Raw genomic sequence first — 19,301 nt, 5'->3', positions numbered from 1 at the left:
TCGTTCACTCACACCAGGAGCTGAGCGCAAGAGTAGAAAGCTATTTTTGAACATCGTACCGGCCTGTAGTTCGCGTGATGGAAATCATACTGTGAACAAGGTTGGTGCCTTGACATACCAAATCTCCTTTTACTTGTCTTTTGATTCGTGTTTGAAAATTAAATGATACATTAATCTGGCCACCTATATCATGTTTCAATTAGCGGGATTCTTCTATTGCCTTTCAGGGAACGATAGTCTTGAGGATGAAGGCAGTCGAGGTACACTGATGGTCACAGGAAGATTCCCAAAGGAGACTTCCTTGGCAATCGCCCTGAGTTGAGTTATCCTTCCTGAATCAAGCACCATATCGGCAATCCATCCTCGTTTAAGAATTCTATGAGTATCATCTGATAACCATGTCGTTGCTGGCATCAGTCGACACGACCCAGGCTCTCCTGGACCACTCATTGCTCCATTCGGAACTCTCATGCTCTCAAGGATACTTTCCATGACCACTGCTTCTTTTGAACTTCTAGAAAAGGTTTCATACTCATAAGTAGGGGCCTTTTAGCAGCGCCAGAAGCTTCCATGGGGTAGATGTCGCCTAATCACTGGGATTGTCGCTAACCTTGACCACCACAGATGAGGATGCCTATGACAACTTTACGAAGTTTAAGTCATTTTATAGCATAGATTAAGTTTAAAATTCAATTGTTCATAGACTTCCTAATACGAAGGAGGAATTTTAATTGGTGTTGCTGGGTTTGGTTTATTGAGCTAGGAGGAACGGGATCTTAATTAGAATAGATACTTAGAAAGAGTGATAAACAAGCGGAGAGGATGAACAGGAGAGAGATGAGAGAGAAATTTAGTGTTGTAGAGTATTTAAATCCTCGAACTTTTGTCTCTCATCTTGCGTAGAGATTCCACTTTATTGCAGTTGAGCTTGTCGAAGGCGGCCGAAACCCCAACCCTAGGCTGATCCTTGAAGCGAGTAGCCAGAGTCTGTGCAAAATGGAGTCTCGTGGGATAAGAATGACTTTGAATGCCAGCCGGGCTCATCCAAGCTCCTTCGAGATCTTGTAGGCTTGTGGGTAAATGATACAATAGCTCCGAGAGCAGCATGCAAACTCATTGGAGTGTGATCCCTCAGCGCTGAGCTGAAGCAACCCCAGAAAGCCTGAAAAGGGTTTGAAATTTATGGAACCAGATGTCTTAGATCCAATATTTGGTGCCTGGGTGGGAGCGAATGTAATACTCCGTTGTAGGAGCAAGAATCCTTAACAGAGTCCTAGGATTTAAGCAGTCAGTGGGCAATTCAGATAGCGTTTGCTTCTAAATTTCTTCTCTCACATACATTGTATAGCCTAAAGTCTGTCTTTAAGAGTTGATTTCTCGTTTTTCGTTCCTAGTCTTTGTGCATTGGTCACCATGTCGGCCGCCCAAACCATGGAAACGCCATCTCAGTCTGTTCTGTCACTCTAAACAAACAAGAAAAAAAATCTTCCGCCATTGACTGAATAACCTATCTGAAAAGCCGTGTGTGCTCTCCAACGGTGGCCTTGGGTGATCTGGTCAGAGCTACTGCTAAGATGAATCGTCGACTGGCTTTTGGCTTTCCACAACTGACTCGAGATAACGGAACAAAAGTGTACTTGTGGTATCTGGACGGAGCTGGATTCAAAGAATCACAAGATATAGTGAGACTTTGGTGACCATGGTCGCTTAAAAGGATACGAACGTCTGGCACGCTGTAAACCAATACCTGTAGAGGTATTGGTTCAGCTTCTTCTGGAGTGATTTTTATACACTGCCTCAGATCAGCCTGTATGTACTTTTGATAGGCACTATAGACATCTAGATGCTAGCTACACGGCGTGGTGAAACAGCCTAATAGGTCATATCGCTTCGGCAAGATGCATAGCAGGAAGGAAGCTGTGCCTAACCACAGGTCGTGTTGTGGTGGACATATCGATGTCGTTCGGTAACTAAAGAACTATTCGTTGTGATACCACTTTTGACAATGGAACTTTTGAGAATGGATACTGCTAATTGCGTAGGTAGATTAGAGATGGGTGAGAGTCGTAAGGTATCTTGTGTTTTGTCTGCTTGATGTTGCCATCCATGGGTCTTTCGGCCACTGCACTAAAGAGATAGATACCCGGTTGAAAAGAGCTTTATTATTGACAGGCGCCTGAACAGAAGTGAAACATTATCTGGAATACTTTTCTTCATTACCTGAGGTAGATTGATCGCAATTGGTACGGTTGGATTATTTTGTCCATGTGGCGATGCAGAAATAGCGTTGTTATGGTCGACCGTACACATCCGCAGCGGTGTACTCTCATTGGCCAGAGAATCTCTTATCTTTGGCAACCCCTGAACAGCCCTTATTCGATTAGCGGGAATAAGCATGCGCCCTTTGTTTGACAGCATATCTGACACTCACACACACCACACGCAGTCTCAATTTCATTCGTACTGTACTCCGTACCACCCGACCAGCAACACTCGTGCAAACATGTCCTTCAACCCGGACCAACTCGTTCTCCCACGCCCTGGAGGGGATGTGGCATCACCGCAACCACCAATTTCCGGCCCATCTGAGGAAATCTTCACCAAGACTTTTGGTGCACTTCTCCCACCCGCCAAGTTTCTCAACACGGCCACGGGAAAAGCTGCATACTATGAGTTACTTCCCTCGTCGCCCGGCGATGATTCAAGCACGCCTAGCCGTGTGCTTCTTATTCATGGCGTGCAGACCCCGGCTCTTGGCATGCTGCCACTCGCACGGGAGCTCCATACGTCATTCCCAAACGCACATCTCGTGCTTGTCGACCTCTGGGGCCACGGTCTGAGCGACACACCTATTGTCCCACACGAAGCAGGACTATTTCACCAATTGCTTGATGATCTGCTTGACCATTTGCAGTGGCCTTCAGCCCATCTTGTGGGGTATTCCTTTGGCGGAGCACTTACAGCTGGATACGTTGCATCGCGGCCATCGCGAGTGCAGAGCTTCACGCTTGTTGCCCCGGCTGGCCTCCTTCGCTTCACCGATTTCTCGGCCGAGGAGCAGGGCTACTTACGCGGCGGTGACGAAGTCGCAGCAAGGAAGTGGGTGGTCGAGTGGCTTGAAGGCGGCGAGTTGACTGTGCCCGCGGACTGGGAGAAGCGCGTTGAGAAGGGTGAGGTTGTTGCCGAAGCCGTCAGGGAGTGGCAGATGCGCAAGCATCCTGGGCATACCGCTTCTGTTGTTGCCATCGTGAGAGACGGTGGGGTTATGGACAGGCATGCTGAGTTTACCAAGGCGGCAGGAACTGGGATCCCGGCTCTGGCGGTCCTAGGCGAGCTGGATAGCTTGTGCTTTGAGCAGCAATTGAGCGATCATGGCTTTTCTAATGTGATTGTGGTCCCGCAGGTCGGACATGGTGTTGTGAGGGAACGAGCGAGAGAGGTAGGAGTAGAAGTAGGTAAGTTCTGGGATAGTATTATATAAAAATATATATATATATATATAAATATAAGCTAGCTAGCTAAGCCTTTCTAAGCTATAAGTATAATTAATAAGAGATTAATAAACAACTTAATGTATTAAAAAATACTTTTATATATATAATTAATTTAATATATTAAAAATATTACTATATAAATTAACTTTTATAAACCTAGCCTGGGCGGCTGAGCCGCCGGTCTGATGAGTTTTCGCATTGTCGTTAATCCGTAGCATTTGATAATTTGTCCCGCACTCAAACTCCGCGATCCGCTCGTATTTATTCCTTGGAACGCGAGAGCGACGTCTGAGGACTATCTTAGCTCCTTGACCATCTAACACCGACCTTTTTGACCTTTTACCCATCACCAAGGACCAGCCGTTCCACACCGTACAATGCTGGTGTTCTCGCCGATTTGCACTATCTTTGCCGTATACCTGGCCCTCGCGTATGGCTATCTCTATAACTTATTCACGTCCGTCCCATATGTTTTCGAGGACACTTACGGCTTTTCCCCAAAGATGGTCGGTCTTGTGTATCTTGCACTAGGCATTGGCGGCTTTATAGGTATGGCTTGGTTCGCAGTGGATGGCAAAATGAGGTTAAGAAGCAGTTAGCTGCTAAGAACTTCAAGCCCGAGACTCGACTCAAACTATTGCCTCATGCCGCGATTGTCTTTCCTGCCGGCTTCTTTATCTATGGCTGGACTGCCGAATACAAAACCCACTGGATGGCTCCAATCATTGGTTTGGCCGTCATCGGCATTGGTAAGCTGTCCTCTCTTTTCTGCGGGTAGTAACCCACCCTGGCAAATCTAGGCAATCTGGTCTGTTTTATGGCCATCTGCGTGTATCTCGTTGATGCATACGAGCTATGATGCTGCCTCAGCACTAGCAGCTAACATCATGATGAGATCCATTGCCGGTGCCATTCCTCCTCTTTGTGGACTGAAAATGTATCATGCGTTGGGCCTTGGATGGGGAAATAGTACGCTTGGGTTCATTGCCGTGGCACTTATCCCTGCCCCATTTCTGGTTCTGCGATATGGTGAGCGGTTGAGGAACAAGTTTGCGATTGAAAATCTTTAACTTGTAACTGGTCGTTCCATTTTGAAAAGAGTGCTACTCCATTAGACGAATTCAAAGTCTTGGAGGCCAGACAGAGGTTTGCGTCAGCTATGACTTTCTTTACTTGCACAATTGGTCTAGTATTTTCACATCAAGTCACTTATTCTCTTATGTCTATCGGTCTTCTAAATGCTGTAGAGATAATTCAACAGTCATACAGCACACATGTAATATTCTGATGCATCAGACAAGTCCACCAAAAGCTACCAGCAAAGAAACATATCCACTCCCGTTTCTACAGCGACATCTCATCCACATTGATCTCCTGTTCTATGGGCCTTTTTGGCCAGGCGATCCATTCCTGCCACTTGTCCTCTAGAGCACGCTCAACCGAGGCCATGACATTAGCGCTCCAGTCCTGGTTCATCCAGTGTTTATTTTCAAAAGATTTCGCCAGTGCGCCAGAATGATCAACGCAACATAATGGCTGCTGCTGAGTAGCTCGAGAAAGATATGGGTTAGAGAGATAGGCCAGAGCCAAATGCGGCGCGCACGAGACGGTGACCTGTCAGTCGAGCAGCTCGAATGGATGGTCCTCAGCGATTCGATAGCCATTAGCACGATGACTTCTCATTGATGGCATCGAGGGTCGGGCTAAGACCTCGTGCGAGAGCATACAGCTGATCCATACGATCATGAAACGCCCCAGTCTGCTTTGCAGGCAGAGCTTGGGGTTGGTCTTGCTCCACAAGCGGTGCCAGAGGCCCATCACGGCTCCATATCTCCGTTGACTTGAACTCGTAGATGCACTTGGCTCCCTGTAGCAGCATGAAAGACTGGGCGATCTCACTCGGTGTGACAGGAGACGGCGAATCTTGGCGTTCAGTGATGGAACAGAGGCTCAAGATAAAGATAAAGGTGGCCAGGTAAAAATAGGGCTCAATGTTTTCTTCATTAATGTCTTGAAGCTTAACCGCAAACATCTTGAGGGCAAGGTTTTGATAGTGTGAAGAGATGAGGATATATTCCTTCCGTTGACCGGGATGGTACTGAACGTAGTGAAGTGCCGACACAGCAAGTAGCCCATGCATGAGGGACTCCTGTCGATGATGAGTCAGTCATCCGCTGTCAACCTGCGGGGAAGTTAACATGCGTGTGAGAATGCCATCTTTGGTACAAGGTCCTTCCAGACCTGGGATGTAGACCGCTCATGCGACAGCACATCACTGACAGCAGTGTCGTAGTGATGGAGACCGCTCATGCGACAGCACATCACTGACAGCAGTGTCGTAGTGATGGAGCAGCTGAAGACTCTGTAGCCACGCCGTTGGGGAACGCCAGGATTGATCCTCAGCTGGGTCTCCGCGAGGCGACCTAGAAGGGGGCGGTTGGTCCGAGACTAGCAGACGAGGGGCGACAAGCGATTGTGACCGGTTTCTTGGTGAAGTATGCTTCGCGGCATCCCGATTGGGTTCCGACGTCAAGCTGCAGGATACGTTGAAACGTACACATTCTTGACAGGGGCGTTGCTCATCGCACTGGACGTTTCAGCGCGAAGAAAAGCGACGAGAGATCTCCCCGGAAGTATTTACCTTGACATGGCGTGCCTTGCATTGAACACAACCGTTTCGAGACTTTTTGTGGCCGAGCCGCTTGGGGGTCGGACGCAGTCTCACAGGCCGTATAATGCACTGCTTGAAGAGGTCCTTTGTGGACAGGCCAGTATCAAGCCTGGATCGCAAAAGGCTATTGCCTGTCTCTTTACGCAGACGGCTCGCCTTACGCTCTAAGAGAACAGGGGCATAGCTCTCCCTCAGTACTAAGAGCATTGCGCCTGAGATAGTACCGGCCACAATGACGATAACCTAAAAGTCCCACCGCTAGCCTTTAGCCTTAGTGAGAAAGGCTCCTATGACCGGCCCAATGATAGGCCCGACCAGAGGTCCGACGCTGAACACGGCCATGACGCCAGCTCGCTCCTCGGCAATATACATGTCTGCAATGCTTCTTCTCCCATTAGCCATCGGTGGTGCCCCGAAGGTTCTAGCAAAGGATCGAAAGATAATAAGCGAAGTAAGCGAGGGCGCCTTAGCATAGGCTACTGTGAAGCCTAGGAAGATAATATTACAGGCGTGGTATACTGGTAAGCGCCCTAGTATCTCTAATAGAGGTGCTAGAGCTATAGGCCTAAATGCAAATCTAAGGACATAGACCGAGATAATAAAGGAGAAATATCTTATTAATAAAATTAGATTAGACCTTATATAATAGCTTAGAGGGTAATTATATATATAAATAGCTAGCTAGGTAATCTCTAGCTTAATAATAAACTAGGCTTAATTAAGAAAGCTATATTATAGCCTAAAAGGAAAAGAAAATTAATATTAAAAATAATAATATAAGAAATATATATAAATTAATATAATTTATATAAATGGCCTTAATTTATAATAATTAAAAGTTTTATATATTAATTAATAATTAATAATTAAAATATTTAATTAGAAAATATTTATTAATTAGTTCTTAAATAATTATAATTTTACTTTATATTACCTTAAATAAGAATTAAAGTATTTTAATTTATATCTTAGTAATTTTAATAATAAAGACTTTATACCTAAAGCTAGAAGTCTTAATAAGCTTAAATTAATAAGGTTTATCTATATAACTATTAGTACCTTTAATAATATACTAAAGCTAGCTTTATTTATACTAAATAGCTTATATCTTAATTAATTAAAAAGATTAAAATCCCTTTTATATAATAATTCTCTCTTTTAATATTAACCTTTTAATTATAATTCTTAATTACTTAAAAAATTTAAAATTACTTTTATTATCCTTATAAAAAGAAATTTAGCTATAACTAATAATAACTATAATTAATTAATTAACTAATTAATAACTAATTAATTAATAAATAATATATTAAGGGTATATTTATATTACTATAAAGACTTTAACTTACTAAGTCTTCTTTAAGGCTTTAGCTAAATTAGGTTATATAGTCTTATAGGTTATATAACCTTAGTGGGTTATTACTAGGGATTTAATAATAATTAATCAATTTTAGATATGCTTATAATTACCTCTCCTCTAGAGAGCTTAGTCCCTAAGCTTTATTATTTAATTAGGGTTATATATTTTATAATATTATATATATATTAAATTTAAGTATTTTTTTTATTAGCCTTAATAAATTCCTTTATGCCTATTATAGCTTATTAGTAATTATTTACTTTTTTTTTTATAATTTCTTTTATAGCCTTTATAAGTCTTTATTATAATTATTATAATAATTCTTTATAATTAATAGCTATCTATTTATTATATTATTATTAAATATTTATTAATTAGCTATTACTAATAGCTTTAAATATAACTAATTATTATTATAACTTAGAGGTTTTTTTTTGTTATAATAAGCTTTTTCTTATTATATTATTTTATTTTTATATTATTATATTTTTATTTTTTTAAATATTTCTTTATATTATTTATAATTATAATCCTAATTTTTCTTTTTACTTAGTTATTATAAAGCTCTTAATAATATCTTTTTTTATTACTTATATTATTATACTAAAGAGATATAAATATAACCCTAATATTATATTTTAAAATATAAAAATAAATAAAGTTTTTTATATATATTATTTAAAATATATTAATAAGGATTTTAATATCTTATATATTATTAATACCTCGCTAAATTATTATATATTTTATATTTATAATAAAAAGAAATATAGCTTTATAGGTATTTTAATTTTATTTCTTAATTATTATTAATTTTTTATAAATCCCTTATAAGCTTTAAGGTATTACTTAGTTTTTATAAAATATTATTTATAAACTTATTAATAATATAAAAAAAATAGTATTTTTTACTTAAATATTTAAATCTAATAGGTTAACTAAGTAATTAGATAAATAATGTATTATTAATAAAAGATTATTAATTATTTATATAACCTTATTAGTATATTTATTATAAGTAAGAAAAAAAATAGCCTTAAAAGAGATTATATAGACTTAAGAATTAGCCTTTAACTAAGAGTTATTTTCTTTAATATACCTCTAAATAATATATGCCTTTATTATATTATTATTATTATTTTAATAAATTTTTCTTTTTAAGCTAATATAAATATAAATCTTATAGAAATAACTTAATATATTATTATTACTACTTTTATTTATATATATAATAAGACTTTTACTAAGAACTTAATAATAATAATTAATAATATATATATTTATATTAATATATTAATAATAAATATTAAAATTAAAAATTATAATAATTTTTTACTTTATAGCCTTAAGTTACTATATAATTAGGCTTAAGCTACCCTTAATAATAAAAGCCCTAGCCTTATTTACCTTATTTTATTTATTAGTATTAATCCTTATCTCTAAGGTATTATTAACCCTTTAGTAACTCTTAGTAATTATAAGTATTATATTTTTATCCCTAAGGTTAAGAAAAAAAAAAAAAAAAATCTAATAAAGACTTATTAACTTATTAATTAATTAAATATAAGAAAATAACTATTACTAAGGGTATTAAGAGTAATTATAATTATAGCTATAGTTATAGTTATAGCTATAATTATGATAACTAAGTTATTTATAAGTATTTATTAAGTTATTAATAATAATTTATTTATATATTAAGTTTTTTTTAATTTTAATATTATTATTTTTTTATTTTTAATATTAATATTATTAAGGTAATATTTTAAAAATAAATTATATAAGTTTTTATTTTTTATTATTATTTTTAGGTTTTTTTATTATTTAAATTAAGTTTATTACTTTTTTATATTATTTTAATATATATTTAATTATACCTTATTTTATTTCTTATATATTTTTTTTATAGCCTTATAATATTTTTTTATTATTTCTTATATATTTTATAAATATATTTTTAGCTCTTAAATATTATATTTTATTAATTAAATTTTTTATTTAATATAATAAAAAAAAGGTTTTAATTTGTTTATATATAATAACTTTTTTTATTTCTTATTTATTAGGCTTATTTTTAAGATTTAATAATATTTATAATTTTTTAATAGCTTTTTTATAATTTTAAGAAAAAAATATAAAATATATTATATATTTCTTAATATTTCTTTTAATAATTTTAATATATATATTTATTCTTTATAATATTTTATTATTTTAGCTTTTATAAATTAAGATATTAGCTTAAAATATTAATTTTTTATTAAGACTTTTATAAAATCTTTATAATAATAAACTTATAGTTTATATCTTATATTATAATACTTTACTTATAATTCTAAGGCCTTTTATTAATACTTTAAGGCTTATAATCTTATTTAGCTAAGTATCTTTAAGTATTTATAAATACCTTAGATAATTATTTTTATTTCTAAAGGAATATATTTTATATTCTTAAGGTAATATCTAATAATTATATTATTTACTTTTTAGGTAAGTCTCTTATATATACTCTTAAGTATTTCTTAAGTATTCAATAAATATATTTAATTTAATTATTTATTTATAAGTAATATATAATAAATAATTAATAATAAATTACTTATTTTTTTATTAAGTCTTTTTAAAATTTATTTATAATTAATATATCTTAATTATTAATAATTCCTTTTAATATATTAAAATAGCCTTTTTTATACTTATATAATAAGGTTATAAGCTTTATAGCTTTAAGTTTTTTTATAATTAAAATAAATTTTATAAATTCTATTATTTAATATATAATAATAAGTATTATATTACAATTTTTATTATTATTTTAAGTATTTAATAAAAGGCTTATAATAAAGTTTAGGCTAATTTCTTAAAATAAATATAATAATAATAATAATAATAATAATTTATTATAAGGCTTATACTTAGGTACTTAGATATTTTAATAAATTAAGTAATTTTTAATATATTTTTAGATATTTTTTATAATACCTTATTAATAAAACTTTTTTATTATTAAGTCTAAGGTTTTTTATATACTTATATATCTTACGCTTAGGTTATTATAATATTAATAAAAGATCTTTATTTTTATTATATTTTATTTTAAGATAATTAATCTCTTTTTATAATATAATACCTTAAGGTTATTAATAATATAATTTTTATATTTTTTAATAATTTTTTTAAGCCTTTATTATAAATCCTTAGTATTATTAATCTTAGGCCTATAAATCCTTAATTAATACCTTAAATTATTATAAAGGTTATAAAAATAATATTATTTTACTTTTTATAAGTTTTTTTATAACTAGGCATAAGATATATTATTTTAAAATAATAACCTTAGCTTTAAATAAATCCCTAAAAGCTTACTTAGAGTCCTTTTTTTACTTAGTAATCTATAAAGCCTTAGCTTTTATTTATAACCTTATATCTATAAAGATATTTATTTTTTTCTGAATAAGCCCATAGAGAATAAATCTCTTAGTTTTAATAATCTTCCTTATAGGTATTTATTTAACTAAGTTTATAGATAAAGGGTTAAGATTATCTTTTATTTTCTTTAGTTTTCTAAAGAATTAAGGTATTTAATATATATATAGCTAATTATTATAAATAATTTATTTTTATCTTATAGGGGAATCTAATTAATATTAATTAATTTTTTTAATATATAATCTAAGGCTTTATTTTAATTTAATTATAATTATAATATTTAATTATAGAGGGTTTATTACCTCTTTAAGCGCGATATATTATTACTATAAGTATACTTAATTTATTTTAGCTTTCTTATATTTACTTAGATATATAGCGAGATAAGTATATAGAGGGATATCTTCTTTTTAGCCTTATTTATAGTTTTTTTTTATAAAGAGAATAATATATTTATACTAAGGGTTTAATAATATTAGGTATATATTTTTTCTTAGTATTTATCTAGGATAAAAACTAGCTCTAGATATATTTTACCTCTTAAGTAATATCTCATACTCTTATTATAAGGTGCTTAAGTTATTTTAATTCTTTTTTTTACCCTTAATATAAGGTAATAATAAAAATAATATATTATATTTTTAATTTTTTTTTATTTTTTTACTAAGGAGTTATAAAGGGTATATTATTATATAAAATATTAAAAGAAGGTTTTTTTTTTTTACCTTATATTATAATTATAAATTAGTCTTAGGTATATTTTTCTTATAATTTAAGATTAATATATTATTTTTATATAAATATAAGATATTTTTTTTTATAAAAGAGGGTTTATTAACAAGCCTATAATATATATTTTATTTATAATAAGTAATAAAGTTTTATTATTAATTATTTAATTTATTATTTAATAATAATATTAAGCCTTAATTAATTATTAATCTTAATAGCCTTAACTTAGTTATTAGTCTTAATTATATTAGCTTATTTTATAAAAACCTTATAATTATATTAATAGCTTTATATATTTTTTTTTAAAAAATAATTATTAATTATTTAATAAATTAAATTAATATCTAGTTTTATAATTATAGCTATTTTATATATACTTTTTATTTCTTTTATTAAGCTTATTATGTATTTTATTAATTTTATTTTTATAATTATCTTAATTATTTTAAGAAGGAAGATCTTAATAAAAAGCTTAAAGAAAATATCTTTTATTTTTTATAGCGCCTTAATAATACTTTTATTTTACATAATATTATTAATAAGGTCTATTCCTTTACTTAGAATTATTTTTATCTTAAAAAATAAATAATCCCTTTAAAGAATCTTATTAGGTATTTTTTATTTTCTTAATAAGGAATTAATAGAATATTTAGAAGAGTATTTTAGAAGGTCTTATATTCCCTTAGATTAATTAATTAAAGTCTTTTAAGTTTAGGTAATTAATTAGCTTAGTCCTCGCGATAGAGGCTAATAAGGATATTTATCCTCTATAATATAATTTTACTAAGGTAATCTTAAGGGTATATTATTTTACTATTAATTATTGCTTAATAAGTATACCTTAGTATAATTTATTTATTTTAATTATATATTAATCTTTTATAAGAGTAGAAATTAAAGAATTATAAAAAGGTAGGCCCTTTTAGGTATAATTCGGGTAAAATTAGAGATTAAGGGTATATTTATATTACTATAAAGACTTTAATTTACTAAGTCCTCTTTAAGGCTTTAGCTAAATTAGGATATATAGTCCTATAGGTTATATAACCTCGGCGGGTTATTACTAGGGATTTAATAATAATTAATTAACTCTAGATATCCTGATATCTATAGAGACCTTTAATTAAATAATTAAAATAATATAACTAATATATATTAATAGGTTTTTTAATATAGCTAAGATAATCTTAATAAAGAAGTCTATAAGCTTTATAAAGATATAAAAAATATTTATAATAAGCTATAAGTAATAATATTAAATAAAAGCCTTAAGAGTATTAATATTACTATATAATATAATAATTTATTATTAATTAAATTTATTATTTTTAATTATAGTATTTTTTGTTTTACTTAGCGTTTTATATTTAATTATAATTATACTTTTAATAAAAGGTTTAATTTTTTTAAAAAAAGCTTTTTTTATTAAAAGCTCTTAAAAAGAAATTATAAAATAAGAAATATCTTATTAATAAAGATATTAAATTCCTTAAGGACTTAAAAAATAATACTTAATATAAAGTATAAGTTATAATACTTATAATAACTATAAAGATTTTCTATATTATAAAATAAAAAGATTAAAGAAATCTTATTATAGCTAGCTAGGATCTAGCTATATAGCTATAGGCATAATATTAGGAAATAAGGGTTATTAATATTATAGGTTTTAGAGGGATTAATTCTTAGAATTAATATTAGAGTTTAATCTTAAAAAGAGTTAGTATTAAGGCTTAGTACTAGACTTAGAGGTAAATAAAGGTCTATAAGTTAAATTAATTAAATCTATCTAATTAAATATATAATATATATATCTTAGCTTATATAACTATATAAATAATAATAATTATAATAATAATTTTAATAATAAATATTTATAATTATAAATATAAAATAAGCTCTTAATAACCTTAAGAGATCTTTAAAAATATAATATAAAAAGCTTTTTTATAATAATAAATAAAAATAATTTAAAAGTAATTAATAAGCCTAAGTACTAAAAAATTACTTAAGAATTAATTTAAAAAGGGAAAAAAAAGCCTAAGAAATTAAATATAAAAATAAATAATTAAAATATTTAATATATAATTTCTTATATCTCTTAATTACTTATTATAATATATTTCTTAAAAAAATATAAAAAATATAAATTAAATATTAATTTAAAGAAATTAAATTTTTTTTCATTTTATATTTATATATTATTTAATTAAATATAAAAAATTTAATTAGAAGAATTAGCTTAACTATAGCTTATTAACCTTTATAATTAAGAACTAGCCTTATTTATTATTAAGCATTACTTATTAAGAAATAATATTTTTTTAATGTTAAAATAATAGTATATATCTTTAAATATACCTTAGGGGTTAAAAACTTATAAATTATCTTAATAAAAAACTTTTTTTAATTAAAAATAAATTAAATATTAATAAATAATTATAAGAATATTATTATTAACCTTAAAGTTATTAATAGCTTAATAAAAAAGCTAAGATTTTATAATATTATCTTATATATTAATCTTATTATTTATTTAATTTATTATAATAAGTTTAAAAAATAAGGCTTTTAATAAATATAAGGCTAAATAAAAATTACTTAAGAAAAGTAAAGAATAATCCTCTAAAAGAAATAAGGAAAATTTATAAATAATATATCTTGAAATACTAAGTAATAACTTAGGTAAATAAATTATATTATATATATAGCTAATTAAGTATTTTTTTTATATAAAATTATAAATATATAAATTATTTAATATAAAGATTATTTAAAAGAGATTTTTTTATATAATACTAATACCTAGGGTATTTAAGGCTAAAGGTTTTTAATTACCTAATAATTATCTTAAGAAATATAAAATTATAATTAAATAACCCCTAAGGCTTATAAGTAATTAGTATAATTAATTAAAATATATATAATAGAATAAAGGCTTAATAAATAATCCCTTAAGAATTAATAAAAGAAATAAAGCTAAGAAAATATAATAGTATAAGCTTTTATTTAATAATATTAAAGTATAAAAAATATTATGAATTAGATTTTTATAAATAAAGCCTTAAATTATTTATAAGATTATTATATTATATATTATTATATAAATATTATTTTCTTAATATTAAAAAAATTCTTAAAGCTCTTAAAAATATAATATTTTTTTAAGATAAAAATCTTTAAATATAATAATAAAATTATAAAAGTTAAGCTTTAAGTAATACTTTATTAATAAAAAGAGAAATATATTATAAGCCTTTTATATTTAATACTTAAATATAAAATAATAATACTATGAGAATTCAATAATAATTATATAAAAAATTAATAATACTAAAAATAATAACTTATTTATTTATTTATATACCATTAATTTAAAAGAAAAAAATTAATATATAAAATCTTTTATATTTATTAATACTTTAAGAATGATATATAATTAAATCTTTTTATATTTATAAAGATTTAATTATAAAATATATATTCTTAATATTAATATTTAATTATACTAAAATTATCTTTAAAAATAAGCTTTTTAAATATAAATATATTTGTTTATTAATTATATTTTAAGTAATTCTTTTTATAAATAAAATATATTTTATAAAAAACTAATTATAAGAAATATAAACCTAAGAATTTATAATAAAATAAAAAACTTTAAGTTAATAAAATATTTAATATTAAATAAAAAACTTAATAAAATTAATAAGCTAAAATATAATTAAGAAATAAAAAAAATCTTAAGGTAGTATTTTAAAATTAATAAAAATATTATATAAAAAAACTTTTTAAATAAAAATATTACATATTAATTAGATTTTAAGTCTTTTTTATATTATTTAGTTCTATATTAAAAATATTTATTTATATTTAAAATATTAGTTTAAATATAAAAAAATATAATAAAAAAGATATATTTAAAGAAAATAAAAGTATTCTTAATAAATATATATAAATTCTCTTTTTAATATAATTATTCCCCTAGTGATTTTTATTTTTTAAAATTTTATAAAAATACTTATTAAAAGGTATATAAAGGCTTATACAGTTATAAATTATTAATATTAAAAATAAATATAATTTACCTTTTAAGTATAAATAAATAAAGAGTTCTTAAAAAAGATATAAAATAGCTAATATAGCTTATATATTAAAAATTATTAAAATACTTTCTAAATTTTTATATAAATATAATAAATTATTTATATTAAAATGTAATTTATAATACTAAAAAAGTATATCCTAAGAAGGTATAAGTAATTAAATTTATAAATAAAAATCTTGAGGCTAGTACTAAAAAGTTATTAAGTATTATAATATTATTAAATCTATATTTATAAATCAAATAAATAAAATAAGTTTCTAAAGATTAAGGTATATTTTATAATTTATTAGAATTAATAAATTAAGAATAAAAGAATATATATATTATTATATTAATAAATATATTAATTAAAACCTTAATGATTAATATTAATTAATTTCATTAGAAAATATATTATTATAATATAATTAATATTTTTATATATATCTTATTAAATAAAACTATATTTATAAAGATATTAAAAAGGTATTAAAAGCTAAGTAAAATCTTAAAACTCTAGAAAGCTTTTTATAGCTTTAAAAGATTTCTTTTATTTCAATAATATTATTTTTAAAAAGGCCTTATAAAGAATAATATAAAAAAGGTACTTAATATGAAATATTATTAAATACTTAATTAGATTATCTTATTTTTTTTTATATAAATAATTATATTTTTTATTTCTGAAAGTATAAATAAAAAGAAAATTAAAAAAATTCATAAAAAGATATAAGATTTATATTACTTTAAATAGAGAAATCCTTTTTATTAATTTCTAAGAATAAAAGTAATATAATATTAAGAGAATTATTAATTATAGCTTTTTTAAGTAATATATATTATTAAAATATCTTATATTTTCTTTAATACCTTACTTAGATTTAAGATAAATATTTTAATAATATAAAAAGAATTCTTATTATATTAGAAATTAGTAAGCCTAAGAAGTATTAACTTATCCTTATAGAATATAACTATAACTATGTATATAATACTAATAACTTAGCTAGATATTATCTTTATAATAAGCTAACGCGCGAGATTTAATTAAAATCTAGGCTACTAATATTATAAAATTATTAATTAAGTCTTATAGTATTTATTTTAAATTAGAGATTATATCCTTAGGTTTAAGTAGGGTTATAATTTAGTTAGTAATTAATTCACTAACTAGTTACCTAAGATTAGTTATAACTAATAAGTTAGTGATTTTTTAGTCTTAGTCTAACTAAAGTTACCTTAAATTTTTAAATAAGGATTTTAGTTAGTCTAAAGTTAAGGGCTATTTATAACTAAGAATTTTTAATTAGACTAAGACTAAGACTAAAGATTTTTTAGTTAGACTAAAAGTTAGATCTTTTATTAAAGGGAAAAATCAGTTATATTATATATAATAAATTAAATAAGTCTACTAAGCTTATATTAAGAGCTTTATAATAAAATATATAGATTTAATATTATATAATATATTTTTTATTAATTTTATATAACTTAATAAGCCATATATAGTCTTATTAGAAATTATATATTTTTAAAGTTCTAATTTAAGTCTTATAAGGATACTTTATATTTCTTTAAATTTTAATAATTATTAAAAGCTTACTAAGTAAAAAATAATATAGCTATAAAATAATCTTACTTTTATAGTATATATAAAGACTATAACTCTATAGTTATAAGGCTTAATTAATAATATATAATTTATTTAAAATTAATATCTCTTAAAAGCTTTAATTTAATTCTTAATAAAGTATATTACACTCTTTTAAAATTTAATAATTTTTAAAGGCTTGATAAGTAAAGATAGTTATAAAATATAAAATAATATTATATTTATAATATATATAACAATTATAACCCTAGGGTTATAACCCTGAATTAGGGCTATATAAATTCTTTAAAAGTAATATCTCTTAAAAGCTGTAATTTAACTCTTAGAAGAATACTTAGATAAAAAATATAATAACTAGGCTAAAAAAACCCGTTTTTATATATAAAAAAATATAATATAATTTAAATTATAATTAATAAATATTATATAATAACCCTAACCTTAATAAAAATTTTAACTTTACATAATAAAAATAAGATTTTATATAATATCAAGTCTATACCTCTTTACCCCTTAATTAGCTTTAATATCTTTTTTTCTAGCTTTAAGCTAGCTATATATAAAATAAACTAAAATATATACCTAGAAAACATTTTCTAGACTATATAAATAGATAATAAAGTAGCTTACCTTATATTAGAATAGCTTATTTTTACCCCTCTTTTATATAATACTTTATAATTTATTATTAAATAATCATAAAGGGTTATTAGGCTGATTTTATATAACTTAGAGCTATTATTAGCTAAAAGGGTTCCTTTTAATTTCTAATAGCTTTCTTTATATTTCCATAGCTATCCTTTTATTTTCTAATATATTATAAATTTATTTCTAATTTCTAATTAATTTTAATTATAATAGTAACTTATTTCTTCTCTTAATAATACTTTTTCTATCTATCCATAATATTAATTCCCTATTTATTATATATATAACCCTCACCTTAACCCTTACCCTAAAATAGCTACTTTAAGCTATATTAGGTCCAAAGACTAAAGGTAATCTTAATTATTTAATTCTAATATTATTTAATCTTTTATTTTTTCCTTTATTATTTCTTTTAAAGATAATAAGGAAAATTGCCCTTATTTTTTACTTCCTTCTTATAAAAATACGAAAATTTATATTATAAAAAATTAGCTTTTTACCTAAACCCTATTACCTATATATTAAAGTAAGCCCCGGTAAATACTTATAACTTATAATATATAAGTAATTATTAAGGTTTTTATTAATGTTTATACTAATTATTTTAGATATAATAAAAAAAAGATTATAAATATAGCTAGCTTTTAAGCTACTAATTTTATAAGATATTATAAGTAAAAATACTCTAAAATTACTTATTATAAAAATTAGAAAAAACCTAAAAAAGAAATAAGTTAATTTCGTATTTTATAATAAATAAAATACTAATTAATTATAATTATAATAGAAAATAACCTTAACCCTAAATTAGATTTTTTTAATCTAATTATAAGGGAAAAATGCTAAAAACCCTTATTTTCTTAGTATGGCTATCTAAAGAAGATATTATACTTTGTTATCTAAAATAACCTATCTTTTCGGGTTATTAATAATAAATCATTCTAAGAGCTATTATATTATTATAATAGGTATTTATTATGTTTTTTAATATTTAAATTTTAAAATATATATTAACTACACTATAGCTAATTACCTATTATTAATAAGTAGAATTTTAAAAGCTTTTTAGAAGAGACTTTTAAAATATCCTTATTTCGCCTAAATTCCAAATTAGAGGAAAATATAGCTAATTTAGGGTCTTTTTCTAGTACTTTTAATATTTAGTCTTCTATTAGGTAAAATTCCTATTTAGGAGTTAACTTATCTTATATTTTATCTAATTTTAATTTAGAATATAAGGTTATTAGTAATTATAACCTTAACCATAA

General features: G+C 26.1%; 2 protein-coding genes across 2 annotated transcripts; one reads left to right on the top strand and one right to left on the bottom strand.

The window, feature by feature from the left end:
• Positions 1-2,503: 2,503 nt before the first annotated feature.
• NCS57_01109900 (AB hydrolase-1 domain-containing protein) lies at positions 2,504-3,680 on the top strand (the record flags this gene model as incomplete). Its single annotated transcript, XM_053060821.1, has 2 exons — positions 2,504-3,455; positions 3,655-3,680. 2 exons carry the CDS (start codon positions 2,504-2,506, stop codon positions 3,678-3,680), a joined length of 978 nt encoding a protein of 325 aa, XP_052909207.1.
• Positions 3,681-5,157: 1,477 nt separating this feature from the next.
• NCS57_01109800 (uncharacterized protein) lies at positions 5,158-5,804 on the bottom strand (the record flags this gene model as incomplete). The annotated part of the gene is made up of 2 exons (XM_053060820.1): positions 5,158-5,643; positions 5,697-5,804. 2 exons carry the CDS (start codon positions 5,802-5,804, stop codon positions 5,158-5,160), a joined length of 594 nt encoding a protein of 197 aa, XP_052909206.1.
• Between the last annotated feature and the right edge of the window lie 13,497 nt (positions 5,805-19,301).

Source organism: Fusarium keratoplasticum, chromosome 9 (assembly GCF_025433545.1).
Source record: "Fusarium keratoplasticum isolate Fu6.1 chromosome 9, whole genome shotgun sequence".
Classification (NCBI taxonomy): Eukaryota; Fungi; Ascomycota; class Sordariomycetes; order Hypocreales; family Nectriaceae; genus Fusarium; species Fusarium keratoplasticum.
Note: the sequence above shows the minus strand (reverse complement) of the source record. Positions and strands in the feature narration are given on the sequence as shown.